Source organism: Rhamphochromis sp. 'chilingali' (assembly GCF_963969265.1).
Source record: "Rhamphochromis sp. 'chilingali' genome assembly, chromosome: 6".
Classification (NCBI taxonomy): Eukaryota; Metazoa; Chordata; class Actinopteri; order Cichliformes; family Cichlidae; genus Rhamphochromis; species Rhamphochromis sp. 'chilingali'.
In genome coordinates this window covers 3,831,837-3,856,623 of record NC_137933.1, presented here as the reverse complement: position 1 = coordinate 3,856,623, position 24,787 = coordinate 3,831,837, and the positions used below count along the sequence as shown (strand labels likewise).

The following is a 24,787-nucleotide window of genomic DNA, read 5'->3' as shown; positions in this document are numbered from 1 at the left end:
TCCGTGTTGTCTTTTTTCCTGCCTCTCACTCCCAACCAGTCGTGGCAGATGGCTGGTCTTCCCTGAGCCTGTGTTTTTGCAGTTAAAAGGGAATTTTTCTCTTACTGTTGCAAAGTGCTTGCTTATAGGGTGTTGTTTGATTGCACCATAAGTTACAATGGTGGTGTACCCCAGAGAGCCACATTCGTTGTATAGAAAGCTCGTGGTTAACAATGAATTTACCTGAATATGGTGAAATCTTGCATCATATCAGAGGCCTCAGGTTTCGTAGCTTTGAATAAGGTCTTTGCTTGTCTCAGAGGACAAATTTAATTACATTTTTGAAAATACAGTTCAGCTTCCGTGTTGTTCATGCTGGCTTTTAACAAAATATGTCTCATCTGGGCTTTTCCAACTTGGAAAGTAAAAACAGCTGAGGTGAAAAGGAGTTCTAGTCCAGCGTAGTTTTTAATGTGAACATCATACACCAGACTTTTTTTCCCAATGACTTTAACACACCCACAGATAATCACGCGTAGTTATAGCCGCAGGGAGGTGCTGACGAGCAGGGTGAAAAGGATGTTGTGGCAGTACTGTGAGTTCGAGTTTGATTGGTCGCTTGTGCGTAAAACACTCCGTCCCTCTTTAAACTGCGGTCAGGTTTGGTATAGCCTCTCCTACAGCTGTGTGTTTCTGGCAACTGGATGTAGGAGCCTCTCTTCTTTAAACTGGGGCTCAAAATTGGAATGGTAAACACTAGCTGGGTTCTTTATTGTGCGTAAAGAGCTCCACATCATGTCCAACAATGTGTTGATTAAAACCCTAGAGGGCCTGTGCCTGGACTCAGGTTATATGGCGGGGGAGAACTGCCCGTCACTCAGCCTGTCCTCGGGCAGGTCGGGGCACTCGCAGCCAAATTTGAACACACCTCACCGGGGTCCTTGCTGGCAGCACGCCGGCTCCCTGTACAGCAGAAACGGTAGCTGGGACACTGTGAGCACGCTGCCGGAGGACGTGATAGATATCCTAACGAAATGCCCCTTTCTGCCCGAGCTGGAGGAGTATCCCTGGATCGAACAGGAGCTGCTGGAAGTTCTGCGTAAAGTTGCCCGCACGCGTGCGTCATACACGAGGGAAGCGGTCCACCGGCTCTCTGTCCTGCTCCGGAGAGCTTTGGTGCGCATCTCCCGGGAGGCTCAGCGGCTGAGTGAGCTGCACAGGCGGTGCACACGGCTGGAAGTGCAGAGCGCAGTGAGGCTGGTGTTGAGTTGGGGTCTCGCAGAGAAGTGCATCTCATCTGCTGTGAAGGCGGTGTCCCTGTACTGCATGAACTCAGGCAACACCGCGCGTCAGCGCGGCAAGTCCTCGCGCTGCGGCCTCACGCTCTCCGCGGGCCGTTTCTTTAGGTGGATGGTGGAGACGCGGGTGTCGGTTCGTGTGCACGAGTACGCTGCAGTGTGCCTAACAGCCTGTGTCGAAACTTTGGCAGAGGAAGTGGCAGGACGTGGGCTGCAGGCGGCGAGGCTGACCGCGGAAGAGGAGGGAGGGCAGATCGACGGGGTCATCTGCGGTCCGGTGACCACCGAGCTGCTGGATGGAGCTGTGAGCAACGACGCAGAGCTGTGGGGGCTGCTGCAGGTCTACGAGCATCTCATATGTGGCAAAAATGCCAGTGGTGAGTTCAGTGACCTCATGACGAGATTTTGAAGCTTACTTTTAATAAAGTATAGATCTTTAAAAATTCTGATCTAAATAAAAAGACAAAAAAGGATCAAAATGCAAATGTTATTAATTTATCGCTTAAGTTTAAAGCAGGTATTATATGCACATGTACAGGCTGTTTTTCTCTCCCCTGTCAAGAACCTTAGATTAAAAAATGACAACTACAGAAAATCCAAAATAAGAAATAGCTTTACAACAACCAACTCATCCAAGTTACCTTCCAGCAGATCCACAAACGGTGCTTCAGAAAGTTCAAAAAAGGTTCTGACACCTTTTTTTCTGATACAGTGGATACAATGTGTTCTTTGTGCAACATTCCAATCTAATGTTCACTTTTATTATAATTATGTTCATCTGGTTACAAAACGATTTGTCCATTAGGACTTATTTGTTTTGGAGCTCTTACTTCACTGTCAGTCACAGTGAAGCAGTGTTCTTTTGACCTCTGCTGTTATAGGAGTCATATATATATACTGTATATATGTCATATATAGAGACAACAACACTATGTCCAGCTGTAGCATGCTAGTCTGAGGCTAGTCTGAGGCTCTGCTGAGATTTCTCTTTCCAAATTTTTGTCACATTTATCTTATAATATGTGATATTTCCTCTTCTTTCTCTGTTACACTTTCACATCACAGCTTGTGAGAAAGAGGAAGATGTCTGGATGAAAACCTGCCAGCTTTTGTTATTTCAATCAGTCTTTGAAAAAAAACTCTTCTTCAGTACAGTGCCAGGACTTGCATACATGCATACATGCATCTGTGACTGACGGTTGTGGGCTACATCTTCACAGGCTGACCTCACTACAGAGGGGAAAAACCTTGACTTCCTACTCGGTCCTCTGTTGAACTGGGTAGTGTTACAGATTAGACGAGTTGATGATGGCATTAAATTGCTGAGAACTCTCCAGAGTCCCGATAATAAGAACCAGAAGCTTAAGAAGTCTACAAACACCACAGAGAGAGCAATTAGAAAATCCTTCAGACAGGAAAGAGGCATTTTGGGTAGTAAGTAGGAAACACTGTCTGTTAGACTCACTGAGGTCAGCTTTGTTCTTCTTGAACATATTTTGCCTTTGAATAATCACAGCATGGACAATGAGCAACTGAGGAAGTGTTACAGAGCAAAGTTTGCATGAATCTTATGTCACAAAATTGACAAAAGATGCTTTCGGCCTTGAGTTTGAAGGGCAGATTAATTCCTTGGGCTCTTTATTGTATTCTTGAGCAGTCTTTGTGGCCTTGCTCCTGCTGTGGGAGGGTGCTGCTGATGGAGAGTGTTGTTGCCATCATTAGGTGTGCTTGATCGGCTGCAGCTTTTAAGTGGGAGGTACATGTTAAAGCAAGATCCACATGAATGCTAGGACTGAGGCTTGACAGCTTCATGTTTGAATTCGGGAGACAGATGGTTACGTTTTTACAGATTTGGATTAGAACTTTGTTTCTTTTGATAAAGCATATAGTTAGGGCTGGATCAGGTGACCCTGAATCCTCCCTTGGTTGTGCCAAGGCTGGTGAGGGCTTCCCATGATGCACTGTCTTTTTTTTCTCTTCACTTACCTTTTTTTCACCCACTGTGTGTTTATACACCACCCTGCGTTTCATCATTAGTTATCATTCATCTTGTTGTGAAATCGATCAATGTAGAGCAGTGTCGCAAACCACGGAGGCCCCAGAAAAGTGCAATCAAACGTTGAGTTTATTAACAGCCCGGAGAAAACATCAACATATGTCTTCTGACCAAAATACATGTTGTGGACACTTATAAAGCAGTGGGGTTACACGCCCCCCCCCCCCCATGGCGTCAATGACAGATTAAAATAGGTACCAGACATTAGTCACAGTTAATCGTACATCTTGTACATCTTTGATAGCTATAAGCAGACATAGAACTTCTCTTTTCTATAACACCTTCCATGCAAGGTAATAAACTTCAAGCCCTCAGGGTCTCTGGGGCTAATTATTGACTCTGGTCATCTGTTGCCAGAAAGTAAAATGCAACAGGTTTGCAACAAGAAGCTGGGAACATTTGGGCCTCTGCTCAGGCCTATTCCTAGATTATATGTGTTGTAAGCATGCATTGCAGTTATCCTTCTATGTTCTAGTTTCCCTCAGCATGTATCACCTGGACAGTCACGCCAGTGAAGCTTAAGACCCTTAATGAACCGAACATCAACTCAAAATAAGCACAGATATGCAGTATGTATAAAATACTTAATGGAAGGGTCCTCAAATGCAATATCAATACTGTAAGAAATATTATTAAATGAAATAATGCTGTAAAGAATGTTATTAATGCAATTATAATGATGCAGATTATATGGCAGCAATAAAAGAATTATTTCTGTATCTCCACAATCTCTACTCTTCTCCCCTTATCCCAAGCGGATGGTCACCCTTACCTGAGCCTGGTTCTGTCAGGTTTCTTCCTGTTAAAAGGGAGTTTTTCTTTCCCACCGTCACCGGTCTTTACCTTCCATTAAGTGCCTCAAGGCAACTGTTGTTCTCTTCAGTTCAATGTATTTATATAGCACTCTTCACAGGATAAAAACCACAAAGTGCTTCACAGTAATATAAAAACAGATATACATAAAAAAAAACAGCACAATCAAACTTACAGCAGAAATCTAATTAAAAGCTAGTCTAAATAAATGAGTCTTAAGCTGCTTTTTAAAAGAATAAATACAATTAAAGCAACGCAATGATGGAGTTAGAGCATTCCTCAACCTGGGGGCCACCGCTCTAAAAGATCTATCACCTCTGGTCTTAAAACGAGTTCGTGGGACTACCAACAGCCTTTGATTAGATGATCTCAGGCTGCGAGAGGGAGTGTGGGGTTGATGTTGAGAAATGTGGGCAGAGGCATCACAATTCAAAGCTTTAAAAATCAGTACCAAGATTTTAAAATGAATTCTGAAATGTACTGGAATCCAGTGTAATGAGCGTAACACTGGTGTAATGTGCTCCGTTTTTCGTGTCTTAGTTAAAAGCCTTGCAGCAGCATTCTGGACTAACTGGAGACGGTCAAGATTCCTTTTGCTCAAACAAAGATACAGACTGTTACAATAATCTGAGCGAGATGAAATAAAAGCATGAATAACCATTTCTAACTCAGATTTAGACAAAGTTTGCAGTTTGGAGATGTTTCTTAGCTGAAAAGGCAGTTCCTAATGAACTGTCGAGAGTGTTGTTTTGGGGACATGGCAGAATTTTAAAAAAAAGGTACCTGAGGCTCGGGTGAACAGATGAGCCAAGAGAACCAAGATGCTGTTTGATTAGAGATATCTGGTTGTTGGGGGCAATAATTAATGTTTCTGACTTCTCAGAGTTCAACTGTAAGTAGTTGTCACCAAGCCACTGCTCAAGGGAAGCTAAACATTTAATTAAAGAGGACAGTTTATGGACTTCCATCGGCTTAAAAGAGCAGTAGAGTTGAATGTCATCAGCATAGAAGTGATAAGACCCCTCAGGGAACTGCCTGATTATAAGTTCTAGAGGTAACATGTACAGGAGAAAAAGAATCGGTCCCAGAACTGAACCCTGTGGTACCCCACATGTCAGATCCTTAGAATGTGACATAAACTGATTTGCAAAAACACTAAAAGATCTGTTGGAGAGGTGTGACTGAAACCACTCCAGAGCCAGACCGGATACAGCGACTATGTCCCGGAGCCTGTTAATCAGGATGGTATGGTCAACGGTGTCAAAGGCAGATGTTAAGTCCAACAAAACCATGACTGAGGATGCTCCGGAGTCAGCTGACATCATAATGTCACTAGAGACTTTAATTTTGCGGTTTCTGTTGAGTGACTTTTATGGAAACCCGACTGAAATTTGTCATAAATTTCATGTTTTTCTAAAAAAAAGTGGTAAGTTGATCTGCAACTAGTTTTTCCAGAATTTTTGACAATAATGAAAGCTTAGAGATAAGCCTATAATTCTTAAGCTGTGTTGGATCCAAACCGCTCTTTTTAATATTGGCTCAACAACAGCATGCTTACAGAACCTAGTGACCACACCTGGTGAAACAGAGTTGTGATTTGGGACTATATAAATGACACTGAATTGAATCGTTTCCCTTATATGTTCAAACTGCCTGCAACACGCTGGGATACTACAGGTCCCAACCCTCAAATGAGGACGAACAGGGAAAGTAAATGAATGAGTGCTGTTAGCCTCTGACCCATACACACACACACACGCGCGCGCGCGCGCACGCACGCACACACACACACACACACACACACACACACACACACACACACACGCGCGCGCGCACGCACGCACACACACACACACACACACACACAGCCACAGTGTTCTTCCTGATCTGGCAAGAAAAGCAGTGAAACCTGAGCAAATATTTCCACTTTGTTTGCAGACAGCTTGCTGATAGCATCCACAGACACAGCTCATAATAAATACAACAGAAAGCAGATTTAGGCTAACACTGCAACACACATGGTTGTCAGATCAGCTCAGAGCGAACTCCTTACATGAGGCTTTTTTTGTCTTCCTTTGTGACATCTGTAGTTTTCATCTGCTTCTGTGTAGGTTAAAAAAATCAGTGAACTATTTTTACTCCTGAGCATCCTTCAGTAACTCTCCTCTTTCCTCCAAATATATTTGAATAACTCTGACGTCCTTCAACACGATGCACTGATGAGGCTGATTTCTGGGTCATGAGCAGGATGACAGAGAACAGAAAAAGAGGCGCAGATGAATTACTCTGCAGCAAATACAGTGGTTACAGTTGTTCTGCTGCAAACTGGTAATGGCTCAGAGAGCAGACGCACCCGGTCATGATGGTGTTTGCCGTGTCACCAACAAAGATGGCTTACCTGAAGAACGCTTTGGTTATGTGAAAGCTGACTTAGATTTATTTACTGTGTCAGCTCTACAGGCAGGATCTCAACAACCAAATATTACTGTAATCAGTACTATTAGTGATGTCACAATCCTTTGTGCAAGGTCGTGGGAGCTATCTTTGGGCAGATATTTTGAAGCATTATCCAACAACAACAACAAACTTTATTTATATAGCACATTTAAAAACCAGTGGTGTACCAGCTCACTCCTGGTGGCCGATTGGTGGGGCCTGGCGCCTGTGGCCCGGCTGGGCCCCTTCCGGGGGGGTGGGATGCTCGCAGGCCTCTGGCCTCTGGGCCTGAAGCTCGGTCCTCTCTGGCACAGCTGGCTGCCGGCAGAACCCACGGGCACGCCACTGCAACCCCCTCTGGCCTCTGCTCCGTAGCTGCTGGGTGACCTCTCGTTTGGGGCTCTCCTCAGCTCTTCCCAGGAGGGTGGCACGGTTCCCCCCCTTTTGGTGGTCCTCCTCGGGTCCTTGTACTCTGGGGCCTGGATCTCCTCCACACCTGCTTCATACCCTGGAGGACGGGGCTGTGGCTCCCCCACACTCCCTAGCAGATCGTTACATGGAGGAACCTTTGGAATACAAGCATGCTGATCCACACAGGTATGCACACAGGTGTACACACGGGTGTTCACAGACACGGACTACAGCTTTCTTGGCTGCTGCCTCAAAGCACATTGTGCGCTGTCTATCTTGCGTGCTGCACAATATCGTTTATTATTTAGTATCTACTGTTATCTACTGCTAGCTAGTTTATTGTGATGGTGCTGTTTTTTTTATTATGTTGCTCTTTGTTGTTTGCTTTCTCTTCTGTTTTTTTCCTCCATACAGGTGACCCAGGTGTTTTGTTTGTTTGTTTTTTCTTTCTTCCCCCCCTTCTCACCATCTCTTCTCCCCTTTGGTTTTCTTTCTCTCCCTCTCTTTCTTTCATTCTTTCTCCCTGTCCTATCCCCCAGTCATGTCTGTCCCGTCTGTAACAACCAAAAATCAAATCAAATAAATACATAATTATAATAAAGGTCAATCAAATGGACCAATATGGCACAGCCATGATGATCCACTTGGTAAAATAAATCCGCTTGGCATCTTACTTGGCCTTAAGACAACAATTCTGACGGCTAAAGATCCAAACGGGACACAAAAAAACAAAAAAAACAAAAAAACAGTGGTGTACCAAAGTGCTTGAGAATAGGATGAAGTAACAGGGAAGGATGAGGGCTATGGCAAGGTACCAAAACAGCTAGCAAGTTGAATGGCATTAAAACACAAAAGCAAAAGAAATTGCATATGAAAGCATAAAAGAAAACTAAGTGTAAAGGATAAAACAGTCAAAAAAAAAGTTTACTAATGAACACTTGAAATGTTTGGTAAACTTGGTGTGTGTGTGTGTGTGTGTGTGTGTGTGTGTGTGTGTGTGTGTGTGTGTGTGTGTGTGTGTGTGTGTGTGTGTGTGTGTGTGTGTGTGTGTCAGCTATGACTGAGGAGGAAGTGGATGCAGCCAGCTGGAGACAGTATCTGATGCTGGGTCAGATTACATGGAGTAATCCAACACTCATTGGCTACCAAATGTCACTTAATGTCATCTCCATCTGGCCTTTATGTGAAACTATAAAACAGAAGGAAAATGTGGTTTAATGTTTAATGGCTTGGCTACTTTGGGTTGTATTAGCAGGAGGATACAATCTGTGAGCTCCACCACAGAGGAAGGCTCCAGCAGGAGCATTTTATGGACAACTGCACCAAAGTAAATGGTTAACCAGAGGTTGAGCACATTGGACGGCTCTGTCCTGACCAGCTTTAATCAAACTGTAAACTTCTTTGTGACAGGAGGCCGTTTGGATGTTGGAGCTCTGCTCTGCTGTTAACAGCATCTCATGGCTGCTGATTCCTGGCTCTGTGCGCTCATTGCCCCAAGCCAACACAGAATCGCTCCAGACATGCGGCCTGCAGGTTTTAACCAGATTATACGACGAAAACAACATCTTCTGCCTGTGTGTTTGACATTTCTCTGAGCGGAGGCTTTATTTAATCCCACCCAAGTAGGAGCACAGGATTCTCTGTTTCTGTGCCATTTGGCACTTCATGTTTCTTCATGTTTGCTCCATTAGTGTTGTCATGTTGGCTCCATGTGAAACAGAGATCGTATCATAAAAGCCCTGATACGGATTGTTTCTACCATAAATTGACTTTAAACAGTCTGTTCAGGTTCCTTGATGTTATGAACACTGAGCTAACCCCTGCTCTGACTGACCTTCTGACCTCCGCTTAAAACACTGAGATTGTTTAGGATCATACTGTATTGTACTGTACTGTATTATCATACTGTATACTACACAAACAAGTGACTTACTGGTGCTTTTGGGTGAACTGTGTGAATTCAAAAATCCCTTTTTCATGGTTATAATATTTCTGTAGCTGCAGGCTCTTGTCTACATTGTTGGGTTAAGCATCCATCTCTCTAATATTCTGACCAACAGGTCAAGGTAAAAAAGGCAGTGCTCTAGTGGAGACACTGACACCATGGATACCACAGCTAGTTATTAACTTTTATTTAAACTGGGGTACAGGTTTTGGCTAATTAAATTGAGAAAAGTCAGAAGAAATGAAACGCCGTGTCCTTAGTAGAATGAAAGCCAAATAAGTGAGGGATGCATCTTACATCCAAAGCATGCCTAATGGTCTGGTTACAATTTGTCAGTCGCAAAAAGCATGCTCTGCCTTTATCATCTATTTTAACGAACCAAAGTATGAACAGGGAGATATACTTAAGAAGGCCTTTATGCAATAAATTATTTAAAATGATTAATAAGATCATTTTCTTAAACTTGACCCTGATGACCATTAGAAAGAATTCGAGACTACTGACTCAGTTTTTAGATGCAGAGGCTCGACTGCATCCACAGTTTTGCTGGTTGAAGATGTGATCACCAGGTAACCTTTTGTTCCCAGCTAGTTGACATCCTATTTTTACTCTAGTGTGATGTAGTCCCAAAATATTAGAACAGCAACAGGTTATAAATGACTTTAACAGAAGTTCAAAAAAGCCTTAATTTATTTGATTAGCAACAATCTGTGATTCCCCGTTTTCTCAAATCAGAACAACAGTTGCCTCAATGTGCTTTATGTTGTAAGGTAAAGATCACACAATAATACAACAGACAAAACCCTGAAAATCATGTGACCCCGTATGAGCAGGCACTTTGGCGCAGGTGGGAAGGAAAAACTCCCTTTTAACAGGAAGAAACCTCCTGCAGAACCAGGCTAAGGGAGGGGCGGGGCCATCTGCTGCGATTGGTTGGAGTGAGAGAAGGAAGACAGGATAAAGACCCTCTGTTAAAGAGAGCCAGAGATTAATAATAACTCATGACTAAATGGGGAGTGGTGAATAAACACAGTGAGAAGGTGACAGAGGTCTGCCTACATGATTCCAGTTGGATGTTGTTGAGTTTCTATTGCTTTGATGCCATGAGCATTACTCTTACTCTTGTTACTAGTCTTTACTCTAAATTATTTTTGTAGCAATAATAAAACCTTCTGCATGTAAATGTTCCATGTTGTCACTATCTGACCCGTTTTCACAGCACTGCAGAGGTTTTCTTTCTTTTTAATGTATTTCCTTCTCTCCTGGTTTAGTCTGGATCGGGACTGAGATTGTAACCTTAAACCCTTACATACAAACACACACTGAAACACGCACACAACCTTTGACTCTCTGGTTCTGTTGTCTCAACCAAACACTTGCAGTATTATACCATGCAGCAGAAAAGAGCTGTTGTTTTCGGGGCCGGGGACTGAGCCTCTCTCTCCATTTGGGACACACACACACATACACTCAGTCTTTCTCACAGTGTGTGCTTGCAGGCTCGAGGGTTGTTGAGCACTGTTTTCACTGAGCCGCAGGTACACACAAGGAGACCGTCAAAGGAAATGACTTAATCACTCATGATTCTGGATGTAAGCAGGGCAGTGTTGGGAACAGGAGCTCAGGCGTGTCTTTAGGGGGGGTCGGTCCTACACGGGTCGGTATTAGAGAACAGTGATTTGTGCTTTGTCCACTGCAGACTGGTCCCCTGTTGTGCACCAGTGAATAGATGCCTGTTCACCCTGTCTCCTGTCTGTAAACATAGCAGGGTAATGAGCATCGATTATCACCTACACAAGTCCGTTTTTTAACCAAAGATTTCTTTATTTCTGGCCAGGCCTGGTTTTAGAAAGCAGAGATGTTTTTTCAGTAGAGAGGAATGAATCAGCTCAGGCTGATAAACAGTCTGATTAACATTGGTATATCCCAGAGGTGTTGGATGAGGTTTGGGCCACACCGTACGGTGAATATTGTTTCTAATACACTGAGCTGTATACTGCCTCAAGTGTCCTGTAGGTTTTAGATTTCACCCTGGGTGAAAATACCTGAATCAAATGATGAGTTCATTACCAGGCCTCTGGAGAACTTCAACACATGTTGAGGAGGTCATTTAGCCATTTGAATCAGCTGTGTTGGATCACGGCCACATCTAAACCCTGCAGGACACCGGCCCTCGACACCTGTGGTTTATGGTCATGTCAAGGCTAAAGATCTGACCATAGAGAGAACCAGTGGAATTACATGATTCACAGTGAGCAAGGACTTGGCAACGGTGGGGAGAAAAAGACCCCCAAAACCTCTTTTTGCAAAACCAGGTTCAGGGAGGGGCCGCCATCTGCAGGGAAGGCATCAAAGAGGATGAAGATCTGTCTGTCTTCTGACTGTGAAATCTGCTGGATCTTAAGTTTTAAAAACACTGGAGTATAGTAAGGATGCAGAAAATGCTAGCTTACTCTAGCTAGCTCTTACAATTATTGTACAATCTACTCTACAATATAGAGGTGACTGTTGTTGTGATTTGGCACTATATACATAAAACTGAATTGAATTGAACTTGAAAACTAAGTACCTGTAAACGCTCCAGTGGTTACAACCACTTCACCATCCCCATCTGTCCTGGCTGGTCAGTCATGTTCATGTCTCCATACATGATCACTGTGAATGCCTCACTAAAGCTGGATTTGTATTCTGTTGGGCTTTAGGTTTTGCAGATTGTCATCAGTGATGTGGCTTCCATTGTGCGTAAGATTACGAGTCAGCAAATCCCCGATTCAAAAGCACACAATGGTCAGGGATCTACGAGTGTGTGTGTGTGTGTGTGTGTGTGTGTGTGTGTGTGTGTGTGTGTGTGTGTGTGTGTGTGTGTGTGTGTGTGTGTGTGTGTGTGTGTTGGCGTATATCTGTATGGGCTTTTCTAAAGTGGCTGCTTGGCTTTGAGAGTGAGTGCATCGCATCGTACTAGCAGATGGCCTGAAGTGGTGGTGCATCATGTCAATAACATGAGAGAGCTTTTGTGCTGCAGTGCATTCAGAACTGTTGTATCCATGATGTTCTGTGTGTTTGTGAGATACTTTTGTAATGCTACGTTGCAGTGATGAGTTTAAAACTGGCAAAGAGTTTCTGAAGACAGAACCTTCTCCAACCACGTACATAGGCCAAAGTGATGCAACAAACCAACTCCCACCTTTATGCAGGAAACTTGGCTAAAAACTTACAGCTTCATAAATGTTCTTTGTTTTTGTAGGTGAGCTGTCACTCCCAGCCCACATCAGCCCATACACAGAGAGCAGGGAAGATGCCTACATCCAGCTGGAGCTGCGGATGTTGGAGCAGGCGCTCCTTGCCACCTGCGTTGGCAGCATTGGAGAGCTGAGTACGTGTGTGTTGTGTCAGTCAGCACAGTAGGCTCCTGTGTTTTGTGTGTGTTTATTTAAACTGTGACCGACGTCGGACTCCTGGGACACAGTGTTTCCACTTGGTTCCATAACCTGTGGCTTGTGTCCAAATAACAAGAGCACTTTCAGACCCTGCAGGCCACCGCACCTCATTATCTGGCACATAACCTAGGTAGCTACCACAACTAAAACAAGCTAGCTGCAGTAGGCTAACGTTAGCTTTTAAAAAGAACTTATTTCCAGATGTTTCTTTAGGTTGGAGTCTTTTGACGCTGAGAGCAGCTTGGCTGCACGGTCAATAAGAAATGCATTCCTGCCTGTGCACTGCTGGCTCTGTTGTGCTGGCGCCGGGTCCATTGTGTAACTGACGCCACCAACATTAACAGGACGCTTACATTAGAGCCTCTTATTGCGTGTTTTGTTTGGGCTTCCTGCAATGCGTGGAATTACCACAATTAGAGAGGGGATGGGCTAACATATGAAACAGGAAATGACCGCCATGTAATGCATTTAACAAAGTAACTGTATTCTAATTATCACTTATTTAAGTGGTAACTGTAACAGAATACAGTTACTCATATTTTGTGTTTTTAAATACATTATGCTGGTACATGTACTCTGTTACTCCAGAACTCTGACTATTACAGACCCACTGTGATTCACTATGTCAACAAAACTGGAAGGTTCATAACTCAAAAACACTGGATCAGCAGGTAAATGGCAGATCAGAGGGAAAAATAATGCAAATTAAATTGTAACTGTATGAGCTTTATGGCAAATAATCTCAGCCTCATTATTGCTGTTGTTTTTCTTTTTTTTTAACATTATTTCTTTGTCCATAAAACAGACATAACTACAAATATATTAAGTTTATAAACTTTCTGAAATTTCTGAAATATGACAGCCTGTGGTGGTGGGAAATGATGGTTCCTGTCTTTTTGCAGGTGATCTGGTGTGTCGAGCAATGCACCACATGCAGCGTCTAAGAAGCTCGAGTGCCTCCATCAGCCACTCTTCTTCAGCCAATCAAATGCCAGTATCCTGGGCTCCAGATGCCCTCCGCACACTCTACTACTTCCTGTCCAGCCCACAGATGGAATCACTGGAGAATCCCAACCTTGACCCTCCAACCATGACACTGAGCAGAGAGAGGTTTGTGTGTGTGTGTGTGTGTGTGTGTGTGTGTGTGTGTGTGTGTGTGTGTGTGTGTGTGTGTGTGTGTGTGTGTGTGTGTGTGTGTGTGGCCATCTCTATACTGTCTTATGTTAAACTTTTTTCAGGCCATTCTTGCTCCTCCCTCCTCTCATGGAGTGGATCCGTGTTGCCGTGGTGCACGCTGAACATCGCCGTAGCCTATTGGTTGATAGTGATGATGTCAGACAGGCGGCCAGACAGCTTTTGCCAGGACTGGACTGTGAGCCCAGGCAGCTGAGGTAGGACACCAAAGAATAAAACCACTGATCGTGTATACTGTCAAAGCTGGAGTTGACTGATTACCAACCTGTCTGGCATTATTCAACCTTCTCAACTAGACTGTATTGAAAGGATGCCTTAGATCCTCCAGGTACAGAAAGACTGCCTAGTGACCACAAAAAAGAAAAGGAAATCGAGCCTCCAATCAGGAACCCTGAATATCAAAACAAGCTGTATGGATATCAGTATGAGCAGCATCTAGTCCTCTAATAGGTGGATGTTCTCTAAAAATGCCGTGCAGATAGGAGTTAAATTGATATGACCTGTTTTTTTACTGTGTTACTCTGCAGGCCAGAGTGCTGTTTCCAGTTGTTTAAATGTCTGGATGCAGAAGCTGCTTCGGCTAAATTCCAGTTGGATTTAGGATTCAGGATGCTCTCGTGTGGCCGAGCAGACCTGCTCCACCACGCCGCCCGGCTTCTAGGAGCTGAAGGTGTCAACACTATAGACGATCAGGTGAGTGCAGCTGTGTTTCAGTGACTGGAACAGATACTAGGTTGATGTTTATACGTTTAAAATGTAATTCAGAAAACTGCTTAAAAATTTACTGAGAAGACTCCAATCAGAGTAAGGTCAGAAGAGCTCTGCTGGATAAATGTGATACCTTTGTCAGTATACAGATAGATTCATAGGAGACAGAGTCTAATATCAGCAGCTGTGGGACAGCTATGAATAATTTGTTTTCTAATGGTTACAATTTTATTTGCGAAGAAATTCATCAAGTCATTGCTAGTTAAGGTTAAAGGAATAATTGGTTCAACAAAGCTGTGACTCTTTGTCAGTCTGACTGCACTGACATGATGATGTCTCAGCTCTCAGATCTCTTTTTTATAGATTTATAGAGTTTGAAGTGTGTCTGATTTGTTGGCTTCTTCTTCAGAGTAGTCACATTATCATATGCTAGATAACAGTAACCGTAATAATAGGATCATGGACCTCTGTCGTAGCAGAGTTTAGGTAGCTGCTCTGCATTGTCTCGGCACATGGATGGAAGAAGATAACAGTGGCGGTATCACTTCCTTAAAGTTAGTTCCAGCCCTTTGAGAAAGACATCTACTGTAATGACATGTATTGTCCAGTGCTCATTATTGCAAAATTAAAATGATTATGTGTTTTTATATGTGATCTGCTCATTTTAGCTGACTCTACGAGCCAAACGATGCATTAGTCCGTTTGTTTTGTCTTGCATTGATTTACGATCTACAAATGTAAAAATGTAGATTCTTCTTTTGTGCACAAATAATGAGATACAACTGTATCTATTTTCACGATGCAAAATCATTAACATTTTAAAAATCTTAAATACATCTTACATATCATGTGTACATAGTTGCACTGGTGGATGTCATTCTGTTCCTCTGTCTCCTGATGTGTTTTCCATTGTATTACTTTGTATCTAAATTATGTACATAAATAAAAAGAAACAAAACCTACTATGTGTTCTTGCAGGGAATGAGCCCTCTAATGTACGCCTCAGCAGCAGGAGATGAGGCACTAGTGCAGATGCTCATTGAAGCCGGAGCTCACCTGGACATGCAGGTAAAGAGTGATGGTGGTGTAGGTAAAACCTCATTGCATAACAACAGGTTGTGAAGTATGTGTGTGCTTTATGTTCAGGTCCCTGGCAGCTCTGCCAGACATCCGTCTGTTTACCCAGGCAGTCGGCACTGGGTGGCCTTAACATTTGCTGTGCTTCACAGTCACCTGTCCGTGGCTCAGGTGAGTCCTTCAAACAGACTCCATCAGCAGAAAAACATTTCACTGGACTACTGAAATTAGCATTTTAATTGCTGCAGTGGTCTGACTGAATGAGTCTCTCACAGTATCGTGTTTCTCATGCTGGCAGCTGCTTTTGGAGGCCGGTGCAGACGTGGAGGGTGGAGCCTTGCTGGACAGTCAGGAGAGCTCAGCTGAGACACCACTACAGCTAGCTGCTGCAGCAGGTATCATTCTGCTGAACATTTTAGCGTATGTAATCTGAAGTTAACTGACAAAACTGTAGCTTTACCAAAGTGGACCTTTTTGATCAGAAACACATTGTTAATAAGAATAAATTACAATGGTGTAAATAAAAACTGGTTACAATATAACATCTATTTTGAGGTTTTCGCGTGGTTGACTGTTTGGTGAAAACTATTTGTATGAATAGATGTTTTAGCAGAATAATGACTTGTATACTGACAGCGCTGCCAGTTTAGGCTCTATGAGGGGCCATGTGACCACGAGTCACACATGTCACATGTCACATGTTTCGAATGGATCCACCAATAGAACATCCGATCTTCTCAGGTTACTACGACATGGTTAGCCTGCTGCTCGCTCACGGAGCAGACCCTCTGATCAAAGTGCATCATGGGAATTCACCGCTGTATGAAGACATGAACTGCTTTAGCTATGCAGCAGCACATGGGCACAGGTGAGACTTAAAGTTCCACATTTTCCAGTTCCTGTTTTACCTTGCTCTTTCACACATATATAGCAACACATTTGCCCTTTCCACCTGCAGAAACATCCTCAGGAGGCTTCTGCAGCAGCCACAGCACAGGAAGGAGGACATCCTCTCTCTGGAAGAGATCCTGGCTGAAGGAGTGGAGGATGAGGAGGAAGAGGAACTAAAATTTTCAACACAGCCTCTAGCTCCTGACTCCCCAAGCATTATTCCGAGTTTGTGTAAGAACAGGATGAAGGCCCTGCAGCAGGCAGCCTACTACAGCGCGGAGCACGGCTACCTGGACGTCACCATGGAGCTCAGAGACATGGGTAAGCACGTGATGTCAAACTGAGGAACTCTGAACTGGGGTAATCGACTTTTAATTAAGAAGTAAATACATATGCACTGCAGGCTCCTGGTATAATTTTGAAATGTGCGTAATTAATTGTAAACTTGTGACAGATAAAAACAAAATTTCATGCTGAAGAAATCAGAGGAGAGCAAAATGTGAGATTTACAGTCCTTTATTACAAAGCTCAGGATGAAAATATCCATGAATATCAGACAGAGCTTCATCATGAGCTTCATAATGAGCCCAGTTACACCTTATTTGTTACTTTAATTGGCTCGAATGAAATCAAATTGATTGAAAAATTAGTTCATTAAAAAACACACGTCCAGTGAAGTGAACACATTGAAACTATTAGCCTAGTGTGCAGCCCTAGCACAGTACCAAGAAGCAGGCACAGAGGTGTATTTATGAAGCTCATTGCTGGGACATGAAAATCTACCTCAAGTGTTCACTGCTTGATAGAGTTATTATAATCTGACAGGAGGGTGTGTCGACATATAGAACAATCTGGAAAACAAAGAAAACATGTTTCAACAGCGAGCGTTTAAAACTGTGATCTAGTATTTTTAGATACACTCAACAAAAATATAAACGCAACACCTTTGTTACTGCTCCCATTCCCCATGGGATGGACGTAGAGACCTAAAATTCATTCCAGATACACAATATAACCATCCCTCCCAAACAGTGGTCACAAATCAGTCCAAATGTGTGGTAGTGGGCACATCTGCCATATTGAGATAATCCATCCCACCTCACAGGTGTGCCACATCAGGATGCTGATCTGACATCATGAGTAGTGCACAGGTGTACCTCAGACTGCCCACAACAAAAGGCCACCCTGGAATGTGCAGTTTTTTGGGCTATTGGGGGTCTGGGGACCCAGAACCGGTCAGTATCTGGTGTGACCACCATTTGCCTCATGCAGTGCAACACATCGTCGCATGGAGTCTATCAGATTGTCAATTGTGGCCTGTGGAATGTTGGTCCACTCCACTTCAATGGCTGTGCGAGGTTGTTGGATATTCGTGGGAACTGGTACACGCTGTCGTATACGCCGGTCAAGCACATCCCGAACATGCTCAATGGGTGACATGTCCGGTGAGTATGCTGGCCATGCAAGAACTGGGACATTCTCAGCTGCCATCTGCCCTGAACAATGTGAACCATGATTCATCCGTGAAGCGCACACCTCTCCAACGTGCCAGACGCCATCGAATGTGAGCATTTGCCCACACAAGTCTGTTACGGCGACGAGCTGGAGTCAGGTCAAGACCGCGATGAGGACGACGGGCATGCAGTTGAGCGTCCCTGAGACGGTTTCTGACAGTTTGTGCAGAAATTGTTTGGTTGTGCAAACCAATTGTTCCAGCAGCTGTCTGGGTGGCTGGTCTCAGACGATCTTGGAGGTGAACCTGCTGGATGTGGAGGTCCTGGGCTGGTGTGGTTACATGAGGTCTGCGGTTGTGAGGCCGGTTGGATGTGCTGCCATATTCTCTGAAACGCCTGTGGAGACGGCTTATGGTTGAGAAATGAACATTCAATGCACGGGCGACAGATCTGGTTGACATTCCTGCTGTCAGCATGCCAATTGCACGCTCCCTCGTTGCTTGTGGCATCTGTGGCATTTTGCTGTGAGACAAAACTGCACATTCCAGGGTGGCCTTTTGTTGTGGGCAGTCTGAGGTACACCTGTGCACTACTCATGATGTCAGATCAGCATCCTGATGTGGCACACCTGTGAGGTGGGATGGATTATCTCAATATGGCAGATGTGCCCACTACCACACATTTGGACTGATTTGTGACCACTGTTTGGGAGGGATGGTTATATTGTGTATCTGGAATGAATTTTAGGTCTCTACGTCCATCCCATGGGGAATGGGAGCAGTAACAAAGGTGTTGCGTTTATATTTTTGTTGAGTGTATATAAAAATGCTAGATCACTGAGAGACGTAAAAGAAGTTGAGGATGTGACAGCTAGTGCTGTCAGCGTTAAACGCGTTAGCACGGTTAGCTCGTTAACGCGTTTAATGCTGACAGCACAAATTTCAATATAAATTTGAACCCTTTTTTTTGTTGTCCATGAGGTGTGCACGTTCTCTTTGTATTTGTGTGCTTCAACAAATGAAAGTGAAATAAACTGAATGAACTAACAAAAGCATTCAAAATCCAAACTTTGTATGATGCCAGGAAACTTGGTGGTTTTCCATATATTGCATTGAAAGCGTCTTTATAAAAGGAACATTTGCAATCACCTGCCTGCAGCTTCCTATTTCCTTTGGCTTTGATGAGCAGCAATCCAGAGAGCGGCGGGGAAAAACAGAGTAGTTTAACAGCTTGTTGCTTCTGGCTCCAACTGCACAAAGACCTCAAACACGTTCCCTGGTTCCCTCTCGCTGATCTCTCCAGGTGTCCCCTGGAGGCTGCACATCTGGTTAGAGTCTCTGCTCAGAGCCCAACAGCTGTGTAGGGACGATGTCATCATTTCCCTCCTCACAGAGTTCACCTCTATCAGGACGGAGGACTACAGCCCCGGGCTTCTCTCCACGGGCATCCCGCTCATGTTCAGCATGTTGGAGACCACCAAGGTACAACTCAGCACCTCTGCATCTCTGATTATGTGGATTTTCCCGTCTTTCCATAATTTCATGGAAATGCGGATAAAGGGTTTGAGGCAGAGCAGCTAAACAAAAGAAACAGAAATGATGATTCCTGACCTGTCTTGAAAAATAGCGATGGTACATTTTTATTGTTAAACAGATTTTAGAGAGTGGTGTCACACTCTGTGCCCAGTACAACAAACATCTACTAGCTCTACAAGGTGGCGGATGTTCAGTTGGTTTTTTGCTCCCATGCATGAAAGACAAACTGTGTGTCACAATGATACTGCTGCAGAACGTGACGAAGCGTAGTTCCCGACCACTCCCACACTTTTGAAAAGGTACACAGAGCCAACCATTTGGGGACATTTATACCTGCACTGGGGACTATTCTGAAATTCAAACCTGTTCAAACTATGACACCATATTATAAAAATATTTTCTCATTTATTTACATACTTGTTTGTTCTTTGGTAATTTCTCAGTAAAGTTCATCACAGCACTCAGCAGTGGCATTAGTGTGAGCCACGTTCACACATCCATCAGTGTCATTCTCACATGCTGATGGATGCTTCGGGGAAAATTTCCCGCAGATGCTTCACCACTGGAGGAGTCAGAGTTTGGATCATCAGTCTTCTTATATAATACAGCATATATAAAGGACTGTGTGTGTGGATGTGTGCTGCTGAATGTGCAGAGGTCAGTGCTACGATGATCTCCTGTTCTGTTTTATTCTATGTAGGACTACGTGGTAACAAAGCGTCTGGCGACTGTCTTTTCTCTCTGCTACGGCTCGTCTCCCGTTCCTCCGGTCCCACCTTTGGACGTCACTCTGTCCACACAGCTGGGTAACACTCCCCTCCTGCCAGTGTCAATGTTTAACATGTTACATTTGACCAACTTATGAAGGATTACATGGTTGTCTCTGCTCAGATATTCATTTTCTGAACAACAAAGAGATGTCAGATGTGACATTCATGGTGGACGGGCGCCCATTCTTTGCACACCGAGTGCTGCTGATGTCTGCGTCAGACAGGTATCATCTCTCTTCTCTGACTGACATTAGCTGCCTGTTATTATTAACCTATAAGAGGCTGCAGACATGTTCTAGTCAATGCAAACAAAATTAATGTCTAAGGGCATGTAGCAAAAGGACTATACAATGCAAGAATATAGGCTCGTGCACGCAATGCTTGGAGAAATTGCATAACATGTAAATTGTAAGTAGTTAAATTTCCAATAATGAGGTCAGGGTACATGTGTAAATAAGAAGTCTGGGTGAGCTAACGGCTCAAGCTTTTGACTCCTCTAAACGCTACATTTCACAGTTTTTCTACTCTTGGATCTGTATGATGTCACTGAGAGCAGATATTATTAATATGATTAACTCTACAGCTCTAATTCAGACAGAGAAGGACATGAGGGACTGCACATGGCTCTAGTGTAAAGTTATTTTGAGCTCTTATTTAAGCAAAGCTCGTCTAGAAGAGTTATGATAAGTGAAATCCCCCAACAGACTCTCCAAACATGCTGCTGACTCAAAAACACTTAAGCACACTATAAAGTGCTGACAGTGTGAAATTAACCTAAGATGTGAAGCAGCTTTTTATAATTCATAACAGAGGAACCTGTCCACTACACTAAATATTCTGATGTACGTATGTATTGGAGTAGGCGTGTTCAGATCCAGTAAAGTGGGATTTGGCAGGTTGGACCAGTGTGAGGGAAGAAAATAATTTAGAAATAAGACAAATACGCCTGAGCAGTTTTTTTGTCTTTGCATACAGGCTGTGATCAGCTGACCTGTTTGTGGTTGCTGCTTGCCGCCCTTGATTCTAACACTGCACTGCCGTAAGCTTCACCACAGTACTGCTCGCTAAGCAGTTTAACCTGCACCAAACTGTATTTTCATGAAACCTTTGAGTAATACAAAATAATTATACCTTAATTGTTTCTTCTCACAATATGTGAGATCAATTTCAAAATATCAACATTGTGAAATGGATCCAATATTATTATTTTTTAATTAGCACGTGTAACTTCACTGAGTGACCCGACACGGCTCCGTGGGTGTGTTTTTGCCTTTTTCTTTTATTTTGATACAATCCGTTTTTATTATTCGTGGCACTTTCCGGCGCACGCTGCTCCAGCAGCTCCTCTCTCTCCGGCCCCGGCTGCTACTGAAATAGGGAAGACCTACACAGCACACCCTGAACCTGCTGCTCCACTCCTCCCCTGCAGCCGAGCCACCAACCACACCCGGACACATCATGATTTAGAACCAAACTTTAAATGTTCATTTTATCAAATGGCGCTGAGCACTGCTTACCTAGAAATGAACCTTTCATCCACTAATAGGAGGCATTCCTCAGTGAGCTTCCGTGTGCTATGATAACCAATGAGAGAAAGTATCCATTTTAATGTGATTATTGATCATTAATTCTTTCAGAACAGCTCTTACACTTTATTTAGAAAGTTTATGTGAACAAGTGGCCTCGAATGTCACCGCCTTTTTAAAGAATGAAATGTGTCCTGATGTGCGTTCTGTCCTGGCAGGTTTCGCCAGCTGCTCGCAGATTCCCCCGATAACATCGTCCACATCAATCACATGACCTACGGCACCTTCCAGGTGAGGAACTAGCTTACTCCTTGTGCTTCGGTGCAGATGTGACTGAGACGTTTAGGTGGATGAAGGCTGTTTGTTTCCCTGCAGATGATGATGAAGTCTCTGTACTGTGGAGGAACTGAGGGGCTGTCTGTGTCTCCCTCTGAAGCCTTGAAGGTAAACGTCCCACAGACTGTGAGTCAATGCCTGCTCCAGTCTGGGCCTTTTTTAGGATTTCCAGCTTGTTGTGGATTGTACTGGTTTGTGTTTCATTAGATGAATCTCTTTAAGCCACTGACTGTGAGGTAGGTTTAAACTATTTATGACTTACTTCTGTCACCGGGGCAAATATTTTAGACGGCATCTGTTATTTACTGTTGTTTCTGCTGGCAAATCAGTCAAACATTTCTTTTTGGTAACGTGCTTTTTTGGACAGGAGCAGCAATCGTGGCTCAAGAGTTGGGCGTTCGCCTTGTAATTGGAAGGTTGCCGGTTCGAGCCCTGGCTCCGACAGTCTCAGTCGTTGTGTCCTGTTGCCTTCTGGTGGTGGTCAGAGGGCCCGGTGGTGTCAGTGTGCCCCAGGGTGGCTGTAGCTACAATGTTGCTGCCATCACCAATGTGAATGGGTGGATGACTGGATGTGTAAAGTGCTTTGGGGTCCTTAGGGACTAGTTAAGCGCTATACAAATACAGGCCATTTTTACCATCAGGTTATTACTATGGCAGAAGTACACATCCACAAATGATTTTAATGTGTATTCACCACTCGTGTGTGCATATCCAGCTTTGTAAATAGTGTAAAGTACACTGATGGTTTACTCTTTGGTATCTGTCTCATAGCTGTTGCCAGTGGCCACTTTCTACCAGCTCCGAGGTCTGCAAAGACGCTGTGAAATGTCACTGTCGCAAAGCCTTACTCTGGACAATACTGTCAGCATATACAAGGCTGCTAAGGTAAAAACACACAAGCTGACATGTAAGACAGTTAGATATCTGGGACACAGCTTTTATTCAAACCATAGACTGCATATGAAAGCACTGTCATGAAAAGTAGCAGTAGTAGTAGCCACGGCAAATCTAAATATCCCAAAAAAGATGAAATTGAAGGGGAGACTGATCAAACATAACTCAGGTAAAGTTTTGGATTGTTGCCTTTTGATGGGCAGTTACAGAACCTGATGATAGGACTCGTATAAACTCCACCACAAACTGTTTCTCTCACTTTATTACTTTAGATTACAGAGAAAATAAAGAATAGGCAGAATTTGTGATTTCTCATATTACATTTGATTGATTGGACCATGTTCTATTTAGACCTTCATGCTTCAGGCTGTGAAACTAAAAACTCGAGCCTTATTTTCTTTTAGGTGTAAAAATTATTGTATTTTTTAATGGTGACTCGAATTTCAAGATCATAATAGAAGGAACAACTGTTTGCATAAATGTTGCTGCGAAAAAAATCTCCAAGGAAAAATTTCTTATATCAACATCATATATAAAATGGATTATCGCAGAGACAATGACTCAGCTTCTGCACTTGCAGCACCATGGAGGAGCTGAACTCTGCAGGTTTTGTGAAGGATTCTTCCTGCAGAACATGGATCAGCTCCTGGACAGGGAGGACTTCCACAGCCTGCTGCTAGGAGGTCTCAGTCAAGAGCTGCTATACCCAGGCCTGGGCACCCGATCTGGACTCGACCAAGATCAGGATCTACTGGTCCTCCTAAGGGACTTGGAGAATGTACTTATCCAGAGACTTTATATCCTCCACTCTGCATGTCGAGAGTAGAAATGGTGGAAATGTTGACTGTGTTCGACTTGCTGTCAGATTCAGTCCTGTTTTTGTGGTAATCTGAAAAACTGTTGCTAGCAGATTTTATTAGCTAGCTCAACCCCCAGGCCACAGATCGGTACCGGTTCCTGAGTCGTTTGGTACCGGGCCGCGAGAGTTGAGGCTCGGGTGTGAAATTTATGTTTTTCAGGGTTTTTAGTGTTATTTTTTTTAATCGTTTTTATCGTTAACTCTGTTTCCCTGGGTCTTTTCCCGTGTGTTATGAATAAATCTTCTTTTTTTTGGTACCAGTACTGGTTATATTTTGTTGTATTTATCCGCGACACCTTAAAGGCCGGTCCGTGAAAATGTTGACAATGTTGTTGGACATAAACTTGTCTGTGGCGCAAAAAAGGTTAGGGACCGCTGAGCTAGCTAACTGACAGACATAAACGGAGAAGCTGGAACACTATTTTAAAAGTACTCCATGAAACTGCTAAATGGTTTGGTGACATTTAAATAAAGATTTATGGTCTGGGGAAATATAAGGAAACTCAGTTTGAAACCATCATAGATGATAGCACTGCTGTCTCAGGATTGACTGGTTAATTGTTTGGTCCATATATTGTTAACAGGACGGACTGTCTGGGAATATTAAGGTGTTACCGTTGATAAGGTGAAAGGTGCTACATCAATAGGCTTTAAGAACAGATTCATTTTTTGAAAGTGGGAGAAAAAGACTGCCTGTAAAGAATACCACCAATGAGCCTGAGTGACTGCGAGCTTCATTTATGGCTACATTTACAGAATATCTTATTAGTGTAGCGAATCCAAGATGGCGCCAGTGTGTACGCCAGGCCGTCTTCATCTCCCCAAGCTCTGAGTACTGCTTGCCGTTTTGCTTTATGTATGCTTCCCGGCTGTTTTTGCACTAATTGCCTATGATCGTCAAACTCTTTTGAATCTTCGACCATTGAACCATCAAACGCCAGACGTACGCTGGGAACCAGGGACTTTCCCCCCGCTTTCGACGGATATTCTTCCCCTCGTACGCCACCTGTCTTTTGCCTCCTACAGAAAAAACGACCTAGGAGACAGGGTAAACGGAGCGGTATCCGTGAACGCATCAAGGCCTACCTAAAGTCACACGAAGTGATTAACCACTATGTTATCTTGGATATTTTACGTTCCTCCCCATCCTTCCAGGACTGGTCTACCT

General features: G+C 43.6%; 1 protein-coding gene across 1 annotated transcript; it reads left to right on the top strand.

Moving 5' to 3' along the window:
- Positions 1-533: 533 nt before the first annotated feature.
- LOC308398647 (ankyrin repeat and BTB/POZ domain-containing protein 2-like) lies at positions 534-23,866 on the top strand. Its single transcript, XM_080885391.1, has 17 exons — positions 534-1,654; positions 12,183-12,311; positions 13,278-13,485; positions 13,614-13,766; positions 14,097-14,262; positions 15,256-15,345; positions 15,424-15,525; positions 15,653-15,749; positions 16,096-16,222; positions 16,313-16,566; positions 19,002-19,180; positions 19,935-20,040; positions 20,126-20,228; positions 21,749-21,821; positions 21,906-21,974; positions 22,638-22,751; positions 23,341-23,866. Exons 1-17 carry the CDS (start codon positions 775-777, stop codon positions 23,584-23,586), a joined length of 3,096 nt encoding a protein of 1,031 aa, XP_080741517.1. The 5' UTR covers positions 534-774; the 3' UTR covers positions 23,587-23,866.
- The last annotated feature ends 921 nt before the right edge of the window (positions 23,867-24,787 follow it).